The sequence below is a fragment of the Trichoplusia ni genome, chromosome 25, assembly GCF_003590095.1.
Source record: "Trichoplusia ni isolate ovarian cell line Hi5 chromosome 25, tn1, whole genome shotgun sequence".
Lineage (NCBI taxonomy): Eukaryota > Metazoa > Arthropoda > Insecta > Lepidoptera > Noctuidae > Trichoplusia > Trichoplusia ni.
In genome coordinates, this window is record NC_039502.1 from 2,171,609 (window position 1) to 2,184,594 (window position 12,986).

Sequence of the window (12,986 nt, forward strand, 5' to 3'; positions counted from 1 at the left end):
GACATAAATGTAGTTACTTCACGGACAACCAAGTGGTTTGGCCAGTTACCGAATTAGTAGTACCTATACATGGGGAAAATTATAAAAAACGTGTTACAACTTCAGAGCATTAAAAATAAATTAAGCAGTTCTTTTTTAATACCCTATCAAGATTTACCTACGTTTAAAAAATATCCGTTAGCCGTGGTCAAAATATAATTTGTTTCGCAGAAATTAGTTCGGATTACTGACGTCACATTATATTATTTACTAGTTAACAGTTTTATTTTTAGACATTTGTATCAAAATAGGTTTTTTGTTTTTTAATGTTGTAATTAAATGCAATTGATTCTTAATGAAAACACTGAGTATTTGTTTGTTTGGTGTTACAATTAACACGTGCATAGCTAACTAGCTATCACTAAAACGCAATATCGATAAGCTTTAGCTAGATATAAACTGATACAAACCCCGCACTCAATCCTTCTCTGGCAGATAGCGCCTGTGATACATCCGCTCGTGTAATCAGTGCGTAACGTGCTATGCCCATTCTTTCAGGCGTTTTTTAGTAATTAATGGTTTTAGTCTACAAGAATGTCAATTTCTCGCGTTTGCTATTCTCCCGCTATTGGTTCCGTAGGCTATTTCTCCCATATAAGTTAAGATTCTGATAAGAAGGTTCTTTTAGTTAAATCTTTTTTAGCTAGCTCTCATAGATCGCCTCTTTTAGCAATGTACTATGGACGGAAAATAAACATGGGAAGGAGATGCATATTTCGTAGAACTTATCGGCAAAACCATTTGCAATTGCAACTAACTAATTATTTATTATATTTAAACGGTTCTTTGATAGCACACAGCCTGCTTTTTTCCTTTCCCAGGAATACAAAGTAGTGCAAAGTGCCCCCCCCCCTCCTCACACATCCGCCCTCTATCTATAACTTACTGTTGCCCGCGACTTCGTCCACGTGGTTAGAATTTTTCCCGTTTTTCCTCATTTCCCATTGTATCTTCGCTCCTATTAATCGCAGCGTGGTGTTAAATAGCCTATAGCCTTCCTTGATAAATGGTCTCTTCAACACAAAAAGATTTTTTCAATTCGAACCAAAAGTTCCTGAGATTAGCGCGTTAAAACAAACAAACAAAGTATTAGTATAGATTTTATAGTCGCATTGTATAGTCAATACTACTAGGTCCATTCATCATTAAATACATCAGTCTGGACTCTATGAGGTTGGATTATTAAATAGTTTTAAATTAGCCGAAATTTCTGCAATGATACCATTCTGTAAACATGTAAAGTTAACTCTAATAATACATATGTATTATTTTTTCTTGAAATACATATTGATGTCAGTAGTAGGATATAAGTACTAACTTTATCGTTGTGGTGACCTAATGAGTGTTACGAACTGGTAAAAGGTTGTCGGAGAGAATCCGGTGAGTACTACGGTGAAGGAGACTGAAATACATGCATTTCATTTCTTGTCTTATAATAGCATCCGGCGCCGGTAATCTAACTGCGTTCCAAATCATGGTCTCGAAGGAACTTATGATTGCTTTACTATTTCACATAAAACGACTAGATTTGACATGATAACCAAACTGGGGTTATACCACACAGTGGAAGCCGGTTGTGCGCGCGCGCATTCGAGCGGCGATCTGACGCGCGGACGTACGCCTCGCCAACAAACGTGAAAGTTACTATCACGAAACACAACATTTACTCAAAAACTTCTACCAACCTAAAATGTACTCTGCTGTGACCGAAATAAGTTTCAATTTACAGTGTGGACGGAAGCAACATTAAAAAGTGCAATACTCCAAAGTTAGTGATATTTCCGAGTTGTGGACAGTGCCGAGGAAAACTGTTTGTAAGTAGGCTAAATAGTTAAGCCACGTGGAATGAATTACAATGTCATAGTTCCGAGTTCCTTGTGACGTGAATTGTTTCTTATCACGAATACGGAAGGTTGACAATCAGTTGTCATTACGTAGTGCTTGCTTGTGAACCGGCGGGGGTCAATGCTAGCACAATTAATTATGTCACTAACGAGTAGTTAAGAATACAATGCTAAGAAATTGGTGGCACTAAGTGCTACTGTTTGACGGACTTAAATGTTGTTAATAACTTTAAAGCTATTGTGATACTGTACAAATTGAACTGATTCACTAATAATGTAAAGACCGATGTTTTCTGGGCCGTTGACCTAATACTGAGAGGGTGTTATTATGTTTTTGGCTAAAACCTATTTATACAAATATACGCTTGATTATAAGAAACAAATAAAAAAGTATACAGATAGAGTTCTTGACTCTAAATCCGATCCTTATTAAACACATTACCACTAAATGGATCATAGTAGCATAATATGAAACTTATAACAAAATGGTCAGTAGGAAACATTTGTGATTTCTAAATAAAAGACCACTAAGTAAATCCAGCTTTTAAATAGAATTTGAAAATGGAAATACCGAATACTAGTAGTCTATTTACAGTGTTGTCTATCGACTTTAACTGGTCTTAATAATTGACTCTCAAACACCTATGGTAGAAAACTGTATAGTATATAAATTCTAAAAGACACATTTACAAAAGACGATCTCAAGACTTTAAATATTAGATAGTAAAACGATCAATTTTGTTTGTTTTTCACATAAAATTATTAGTAGATCCGGCTGATCCCGGGATCTTCTGTCGACCTTAAAGTTCAAGGTCTGCTGGTTTCAATTCAAGATTTGTAACTTGTAGTCATCATTACCACAATGACGTAAGCACAGAATAACAGATCACTTCACTGTACGATGAACCGCAGAAAACTGCCGTCTATAAACTAGTTTGACTGAACAACCTGCCACCACCTACCAACAGTAAGCAGGTGTGCAAGCGAGATGTACATAACGACGTAGAGGGGTGTCTCTTTTCCACAGCTGCAGCCGCTTCCCTTTAAGCGGTGGTAGTACAACCCAAAAGAGGAAGTCATTATGAAACCAAAAAAAAATAATTTTCTTTTCAAGGTGTTTTGACCATACGGTAAACGACTATATTTTCGGTTTGTAGGCAATCAAAAAGCTAAAATCTGGCCTTTGGATACTTTTGCACTGGAGATGGATGTTAACCATTTCCCTTTCCTTTGAGTCATATGTGAGAATGTTTAACTATTGTGTCTATTGCACAGCGAAGTAGTTAAGGGGCAGTGGAACTCTCAATAAGTACTTTTTTTCAACTTTCTAAGAGATTAACTACCGCATGCAAGTTTGCTGCGTAAACAACTTAAATTTTAAAGACCTACATAACTCAGACCTCAGCCTAAGACAAAGGAACCAAGTCAAAGAAATGAAACAGCCTGTGTAATAAACAAATGACATACAAACAAATCCAGTTGGTTTAGAAGTTGAATGACCGAAACAGAGGCTATTGAACGTAGTAGTTTATGTAATGAAACAGTTATAAGATATGTAACGCTACCAAACAAAACTTGAAGATGTATTATATGCAGCACACGGCTCCATATATTTTTGACAATTCTGTATGTTCCTAGGGACTACCACCATAATATCTGTAGCAGTTGAAAGAGGGAAAAGAAGTACGACATAGCGTAAAGCATCATCACAACAAAAGACATGCTTTAAGTGGTCGTAGTAAGACTTCTTTATATAATACAATATTGATTTGTATTAGAATCTCTATAGAACCCGTTGTAATGTTTAAATAGATGTCACCTCAATAATTTTCCCGTAATGTTTATGGTCGACAAGGTCCAATGACTCAAGTGCGGTAGTGCCAACATTGTTTACATACGAGTAGTTTGTCTCGTGACTATAAGTACTTACCTAACCACCTTTCAGGTTTGCCTGAAGGTCATGATTATTACTGTTAATTCCTAAAGAGTACCATGAGTTAAAGTGCAAGATGCAGGAACGTTTCATACCCAATGCTAGAAGATGCTGACAAAAAACGCAACAAACAGAATCAAAACAAAGACCGACGTGATTAGGTACTGAGAAAAATTAGGATGATGCACAGTCGTTTAACTTTGAATGGGTTTCTGAGTGACAACCTTATGATAAAGATCTTTTCAATTACCTACATACGTACTTAATGCTCGAATTCCCTAGCACTGTTTAATAAGACATTCCTCTAATGCAGTGCCTATATCGAAATGTTAACACTGACATATTAGGAATCCAGGTTTCCTTAAATTGTTTTACATTTCCTAAGAATAAAGATAATTTATATGATAATGTAACTTTAAATAAGTCTTATTGGTGCCTACCTGCTTTAGTACCTCACAAATCCGTTTATGAGACCGCAAGGCCAACACGACACTACTATACAAATAATGCAATAATCCAGTAACTACTCGTACTTAATAACTGGTCTACTTGAATCGTTTTAGTGATGTCTGTACTACCCATTTATTATACGGAGCAGAACGCGTGTATACAATACAATCGTTATTAACATAAGTGATCACGATAATTATACAACCATAAACTACTGTAAATTGTAAACTAAGTTAAATACAATGTTAAATACTTCCTTTAACGCGGACCAGAAAAAAAACGCCAGCAAAGTACTTATAGTGAACTGTAATGGAAAACATGTTTGAATTTCTGATTTGTAACACAAACGTTTCATTAAAAACTAATATTTATTTAAATGAATCAGCTGAACCTTTTGTTAGCCGAATTATTATTATATTCGTGCCTAATTTAACTAAAATATGCATGTATGTATTTCAGATCCTCGAAGAAGACATTGGACCGATGCCATAACTTATCATACCCACAACATTATATAACAACACAGAAATACAAACTGGGCAAGCAAAGCGATATAAACAAAAAGAAAATTATATTAAGAATAATTTAAATATTAACGCACAAAAAAGTAGTCAGAACTGAAACTACTCCAAGACTGAAATTGAATTGCAAGTGAAAGTGATGTATCGTCGTGATGTGGATCCAGATGAAGAGGTATTTGCGGTCGCTGTTGAGCCTGAAGTGGTTGGTGCTGATGTCGCTGTGCGCGGCGCGCATGGTGCCGCAGCCCTCAGCCCCGCTGCTGCTGAGCGGCGGGCTGGTGCGCGGACACATCGCGGAGGATGGCTCGCACGTGCGGTACCTGGCTATACCCTACGCCACCGTCACACACAGGTTCCAGGTCAGTCCAAAAATTATTCAATTATCGATACACAAAATATTCCGTAAAAAAAAAATATAGATATGGATATCAATTAAAAAAGAAACTGAAATAAAGAAAACATGCTATACTTTATGGTGTAATTTAGAATAGGTACTAACAACACCCAAAAAGCACCCTGAAACGAACCCATATACATTATATATATAACCAGCACATTAGGTATAGATATCGTCTACAAAAACACAATGTTCATCGGTTATTAGTCAGCACAATTATCCAGGTCAATCAAACGCGATCTACAGCCCGTATTACGGCGTACATATTAATCTTACTATTAGTGAGCTGTATTCAGAAACAATTATAGTATAATTGTTTCGGTGAATGGTGGAGCTAATAGCAGACGTTAATGATGAACGTAACATTGCACGTAATAGTACTAATCCACTTCTGATTGCCAGCCTGCCGCCGACCGTCTAATCACACCCCCGCGTCGTGTATTATGAAGTGTTGGCTAATTGTCGCAATACATTTTTAATCATATGTCTCAGGCAAGCTTACTTAGGATTTCAGTGTTTTGCTTGACACTGGTTACAATTTAACAACTAAAATTACTTTTGTTTTAATGTTGCAGGCTGCTAAACCTGATCCAAAGTGGGAAGGTGTCTACGATGCTATCGATGAGCATGTGAGGTGCAAGCAGAGATTCACAAGCAATAAAATATCAGGCGTCGAGGACTGTCTCACCGCTAACGTGTACACTCCACTCCCGCAGAGTGACAGCCTCCTACCAGTGATGGTGTTCATACATGGAGGGGGCTTCAGAGACGGCTCCGGATCACCATTCATCTACGGACCGAGACACTTAATCAAACATGGTGTTATTCTAGTCACATTTAATTATAGACTAGAAGTTTTAGGATTCTTGTGCTTAGGTATCAAAGAAGCGCCTGGAAACATAGGTTTAAAAGACCAAGTCCAAGCATTAAAATGGGTGAAGAAGAATATTAAGGGATTGGGAGGAGATCCGGACAATGTGACTATTTTTGGTGAAAGTGCGGGATCTTCGGCAGTTGCTTATCACCTGCTGTCGCCGATGTCGCAAGGATTGTTCAACAAGGCTATTCTGCAGAGCGGCTCGGCTCTCTCCCCGTGGGCCTTACAGTTTGAACCCGTCAAAACTGCGAGACTTCTTGCAGCACAAATGGGTTATAAAGTTGAAGATCCCCAAGAAATATACAACATTTTCAAAAGATCGAAGGCCGAAGATTTGTTGAAACATCGGGTTCCTAGAGAAAAAGGGGACATAGTTTTATCCGAAAACATTTTTGTACCGTGCATTGAAAAAAGTATAGCCGGAGTGGAAACCTTCTTGCCAGATAATCCTTATACTTTGTTGTCTGAGGGTAAATACAATAAAGTTCCTGTTATTATAGGTTATAATAACCGTGAAGGTTACTATTTCGCTGGTAAAGAAAATGATACTACTCTATTCAATATTGATTTCAAAAAAGCTTTACCAAGAGACCTGTTGTTCCCAACAGAAAAGGAAAAAATGACCGCTGCAAAAACATTTAATGAACTATATATGAAGGGAGAGAAAATAAGTAGAGAACCATCAGCTCTATTAAAGATGGCCCATTATCAAGGAGACGCCGGTATAAAATACTCAGTATTAGCTACAATAGACCTCTTTCTCAAAAGTCTCGATAAACCTATTTATGCTTACGAGTTCAGTTACGGTGGCTTCCTGAATTTCGCCAAAAAGATGTTCGGGTTCAGGAAGTACCCGGGGGCCACGCACGCGGACGAACTCTTCTACATGTTCAGCATGCCCGCGCAGCTCAATGTGGAAAGAGATATGATAGAGAAGATGACGAGTTATTGGACTAACTTTGCTAAATATGGGTGAGTATTTAAAAAAATATGTACAAATACAATATTGGTTTAAAAAACAGAGGCGTAGAAAAGTATTGCTTATTTCTATAATAAATATTTTCAAGTAGACCTGAAACCAGAAACGAGAAGTAAATAAAAAACAGACATCACAATTTTGATAATCGTGTTTAATGAATTTTTACACTGGGTTACCCATAAGTTCAGAACGGATAGATATAGGTATTTAGAGAAATGGAAATGGAGAGCGAAAAAATGTGTCACTTTATTTTAGTGTTTACACACGTTTAGATATTGGACTACTTAAAGGACTTATTTACATTATATCTTTACAGTAACCCAACGCCTGATTCTTCGAACTTGCCAAAATGGGAGCCAGCAGCGGTGCAGGACCCTCGGCTGATGGTCATAGACAAGGAGTGTGTCATGGCGCCCGTCTGGGGGGACGAGTATATGGGAGTCTGGAATTATACCTACTCCAAATACAGAAGAATACATTAATAAACAAAAAAATACGGAAACTGGGTTTAGAAAATCGTTCCTTGATTTCAGGGACATTTGAGATTATGCTCTATTCAAAATGAATATTGCTGAAAAGTTGTTGCCAAATCTTTAGGAAGTAAACTTTTATATGTATCAAACTGACTACTATAAGATATAGCCAATTGTAGTATTTATTTATATTGATAGTTAATAGGTAAACTGAATTATTTTACATGAACTGAATTTTTGTACTAAGAAGTCTCTGAGAGTAATATAAATAATTCAGTTTCATTACACGATCACGTGGAACATGTACTTCACAGGTCTAGCCAAAACTATATTCATGTAAATACATAGCCTTAAGTTGCCTTGCATATTTAATATATTGTTTATATACTCATAATATATCAAAATTCAAAACAAAATAAACATGACATCAAAGTTAACTTGTAATTTTTTGTTCTATTAAAACTTTTATTTCCTTAGATCCTTGCTCGATACTTCTTGGCAGTCAGAATTATCAGCGATGGGCTACACATGCCTGAAAAATAACTGGACAGTAGCAAATGTTGATACGAAAAAAATGATAACATGCCTAAAGTGGAATGGGTAAAAAATCCTATAAGTCAATTTTTAAACTTCTTTCTAGTATATATATACTATACCCGCCAAAAGGCAATACCGCTCCTTCTATCCTTCCTTTTAGTAGTTGTTTTGCCGACAGCTATAATTGGTTTAGCAAATTATAAAGACATGTTAATTGATTTATGTTATTTAAAAAACAGGATAAATACCACAACTTAGTAGGGCCGTGTCTGCGCCGCACTCGAGCTGCGATCTGTCACACGAACGTACGCCCGAAGTGAAGTTTCTAAGTATAGGAAAATGTGGTCAAAAACTTTTACACTTACGATATAAATTAAATTAAATAGTGTCAATATCTTAGAGTTAGTAATATTTTAAATTGTGTGCAGTCAACTGGTCAGTTATAAAATGGTTCGGTATAAGTTAAAAAAGTGCTCTTTATATAGGTAAACTATGTGATAACCACTTTTCACTTTTCAACTGATTTAAGCTTCATGGATCCATAACCCATTGCATTTTCACTTTAAAAGTCGCTAACGCTAATTTATGACATATTAAATTTTCATTTATTAATTTATTGATAGAGAAAAAAGAATTTATAGTTCAATAACTCTTTTTCCTGTAATTGTCCAAAAGCCTGATTGAAGAAACTTGGATGAGTCATCCATGTTCAGCATCGGCTTCAGCCAGTAATAGCGAAGAGTTTGGGAAGAAGGAAGTGTAGTGCGATAACTTATCAAACAATTAGTTATTTTTTCATTGTGATAGAATCACATGATAATAGGATTACAATTCTAATTTATAATTATTAGCTATGAATAATGTATTAATAATTTAGTATGTATTAGTAGGTATGTTTACTTGGACTATTATTATCCGCGTACGCAAATGACTGTACTGTCGAATATAATATAATCTACTCAATTATGATGAGCGATCAATAACGACGTGGTCTTAAAATAAAGTTGTTTATAGCTTTCATAGGTCATTGACCTCAATTGAGTAGAGATTAGGTAAATTTGGTTTGATTTCAATAAACCGGCTTTACTCGGCAAACTTTGTCACACAAACTCTGGGTTGTTTCGGAATTTCCATAGAAACAGTAGTTATGTACTAGGTCTAATAAAACGGAAAAAGTATACGTACAAATACACAAATAAAGTGATAAGAAAGTCCATCAAAAATTGTTGCCGATCCTTTTGTCTCCAGTATCACTGGCAAACAGACTTTGGACAATTGGTAGTGGTATTAAAGTAACTTGGACAAAACTGTTATTTATCCATTGTGAAATAAGAGTTTCCAAGACATTTGCTATAAGTACATTGAGGTTATTGAAACTAGATTTATGTCCGTATAACGGACTTACACAAAAAACTGTCCCGTCATGTTTTAATCGGTGACTAATGTTAATTTTATGATCTATCTGGTTGTTTATTAAATAGTCTTACTTTGATTTATTTTCAGATTAATTATGGACGATAACATCAGATTAATATTATAAGTGGCACTTCAAGATAATCATATATAAAGGAAAACTTTATCCAAATATTATTAGTCATCTAGATAGTTCACTTTCAGAAGGATAGCTCTCAATCCAAATATCCATCAAAATAGTGGATGTGGACAGAAAAACTCGACTAGATATAGTTGAACTTTAGTCAGAATGACGAGGTGTACAGTGTTTCTATTAAGCCTGGCACTATTGGCGCTGGTGTCGCTGTGCGCGGCGCGGAAGCTGCAGCCGACGGCCCCGCTGCTGCTGAGCGGCGGGCTGGTGCGCGGCAACATCGCGGCGGACGGCTCGCACGCGCAGTACCTGTCCATACCCTACGCCACCGTTACACACAGGTTTCAGGTCAGTCTCCATACGCACATTTGAATATCAGTTAGCTAGTAAGCAGGCCCGTTTAAAGCTATTGCATAAGTTTTAAAGAATCCGTGAAATAAATCTGATAGCATTGTACGCTAAGGTTTATAATGTGATAATCCACTTCTGATTATCACCTTGCGTCCGGACGCAACCCAACGACCGTGTTGAAGTGTTGGCAAATTGTATTTTTTTTATGTTTCATCACACATAACAAGCTAACAAAACCAATATTTCAGACTGCCGAATCTGATCCAAAATGGGAGGGTGTCTACGATGCTTTCGAAGAGCGTGTAAGGTGCAAGCAAAGGGTTATGAACACCAGACCAACCGGCGTCGAGGACTGCCTAACGGTTAACGTGTACACGCCGCTCCCGCAGAGTGACAGCCCTCTACCAGTCATGGTGTTCATACACGGCGGAGGCTTCAGAGACGGCGCTGGATCATCTTTCATCTACGGACCGAGACACTTAATCAAACATGGTGTTATTCTAGTCACATTCAATTATAGACTAGAAGTTTTAGGATTCCTGTGCTTAGGTATCAAAGAAGCACCTGGAAACATAGGCTTGAAGGACCAAGTTCAAGCATTAAAATGGGTGCAGAAAAATATTAGAAATTTCGGAGGGGACCCGGATAATGTTACTATTTTTGGAGAGAGCGCGGGATCTGCATCTGTCAATTATCACGTGATATCGCCGATGTCACAAGGTTTATTCAAAAGGGCTATTATGCAGAGCGGTTCAGCTATTGCCCAGTGGGCTTTACAGTTTGAACCCATAAAAACTGCCAGTCTCCTTGCAGCTGAAATGGGTTATAAAACTGAAGATCCCTTGGCACTTTATAAGTTTTTTAATAGCTCGGATGCAGACGATTTGATAAGTCACCGTATTCCTCGAGAGAAGGGCAGTACAATCATATCCCAGTACGTATTTGTACCGTGCATTGAAAAAAGTATCCCGGGAGTGGAATCTTTCTTATCCGATAGTCCAATCAACTTGTTATCCAAGGGTCAATATAATAAAGTTGCCCTAATTATTGGATATAATAACCAAGAGGGCTACTATTTTGCAGGAAGAGAAAATGATACTGCACTATTAGAAATTGATTTTTATAATGCTTTACCAAGAGATCTGGTGTTCCCGTCAAACATGCAGAAAATAAAAACCGCTCAGACTTTTGATGAACTGTATATGAAGGGAGAGACAATAAGTAATGAACCCACTGCCCTATTGAAATACGCTCATTACTTAGGCGATGTCGGCGTAAAGTACCCAGTTTCAGCTACTATAGATCTTTTCCTGAAAACCCTGAATAAGCCTGTGTTCGCTTATCAGTTTACCTACGGAGGACTCTTGAACCTAGCCAAGATTGCGTTCGGGTTCAGGAAATACCCAGGAGCGACGCATGGAGACGAACTCTTCTACATGTTTAGCATGCCAGCGCAGCTCAATGTCGAAAGGGATATGGTAGAGAAAATGACCACTTTTTGGACTAACTTCGCGAAATATGGGTAAGTTCTAACTATTTTCTTGATTTAAAGTTAGCTATGAGCTAACAATTTACCTCTGAACAATTTGACTTTTGCTTTGGATTTTAAGACATACACATGACAAACAATGCTAATGAATTAAGAATGGATGAATGTCTTTTCTTGTATTAATTATTTTAATTAAATGTACGTATTGAATATTTAAAGCGCATTCCTTCACCCAGAGCAACAATTCACTGTTATACTCTACTTTTGCAAACAAAATTTAATTCCGTCAAACCGAGATGAAATGCATACAGCGAACATTTATTTGCTTTACAAATTGAAGATTTGAAGCACAGAAATGCAACAAAGAAACTAATTCATTCCGTTCATTCGCTCTTGCATATATCTTAGCAGATCAAGAAGGCATTGGCTCGCTTAATGTTTTGCAATAAAATGACGGTAACACAACAAAATGCATAATAAACTGTTAAGATGATTGGCAGGTGACCCAGACCTACATAAATTGATTTTACAATAACGGATATAATTATATTTTTACTTACGTTGCATTTGTATTTTAGATTTGGCGTTCAAATATTTATGTGTATTATTAATTAAACAATGTGTATTGTGTAAAATAAATTCATTTCTGTTCTGAAAATCACCTCATGAAATTACGAAATATTTTGGATTTCGCTGTTAAAAAAGAACAGAATTAGACAGTTTATTTTATTATATATTTTATTTTACAGAGAACCTACTCCGGATTCTTCAATCTTGCCGAAGTGGGAGCCAGCAGAGGTGCAGGATCCTCAGTTGATGATCATAGACAAGGAGTGCGTCATGGCGCCCGTCTGGGGGGACGAGTACATCGGTGCGTGGAATGATACCTACTCCAAATACAGAAAAACTAATTAAGAATTACTTGTGCTAATATAAAACCAAGAGCTCTTCATCTGTCATGATTATTGTTGAAATGAATTTATCTAGTGGGCCAAAAACTGTACTTAGGAAGCGTGCGGCTAAGGCTGCATTAAGATCACTTTAAGACGTGATGATAGGCAATTAAGCTCTCCTCTCATCCCTCCACCGTCGTTCTTGTCTCGGACTCCGATTTGAGGTTCCCGATTTGGGTCATGTTTGTCCAGAAAAGGAAAGAAAAGTCGTAATTTCATCCCCATTCATCCCCATTCATCAAATCAAACATATATTTTTTTATTAAAAATCAATACTTTTTTACATAATTTTAACGGTATATATGTATTATTATTATTATATATATACTTATTACACTTATTATATTACTTTTATATTATATTATTATATTACTTACTTATTATACTTATGTATTATTCAGCACTCCGAGTACCTTTCGGGTCAGCTTTTTGGCTCATGAAATTCAGCTGAACACCGTGTTTAGAACTTCTGTCACCCGCAGCACAGTTTGTCTTATCCCATAGTGAAACTAATTATTACAATCGTAACTTAAAGACTTCCAATCATCGACGTATGTCAACGCGCTTTCCGCGTCAAGGGCGGTAACTTAAACTATT

The 12,986-nt window shown here is 36.8% G+C and overlaps 2 protein-coding genes across 2 annotated transcripts; both read left to right on the forward strand.

The window, feature by feature from the left end:
* The first annotated feature begins 1,104 nt into the window (after window positions 1-1,104).
* On the forward strand, window positions 1,105-7,931 carry LOC113505294 (juvenile hormone esterase-like). Its single transcript, XM_026887915.1, has 4 exons — window positions 1,105-1,853; window positions 4,726-5,146; window positions 5,760-7,033; window positions 7,357-7,931. Exons 2-4 carry the CDS (start codon window positions 4,940-4,942, stop codon window positions 7,520-7,522), a joined length of 1,647 nt encoding a protein of 548 aa, XP_026743716.1. The 5' UTR covers window positions 1,105-1,853; window positions 4,726-4,939; the 3' UTR covers window positions 7,523-7,931.
* Window positions 7,932-8,757: 826 nt separating this feature from the next.
* LOC113505389 (bile salt-activated lipase-like) lies at window positions 8,758-12,682 on the forward strand. Its single transcript, XM_026888064.1, has 3 exons — window positions 8,758-9,944; window positions 10,196-11,469; window positions 12,186-12,682. The coding sequence occupies exons 1-3, from the start codon at window positions 9,753-9,755 to the stop codon at window positions 12,349-12,351; spliced, it is 1,632 nt and encodes a 543-aa protein (XP_026743865.1). The 5' UTR covers window positions 8,758-9,752; the 3' UTR covers window positions 12,352-12,682.
* The last annotated feature ends 304 nt before the right edge of the window (window positions 12,683-12,986 follow it).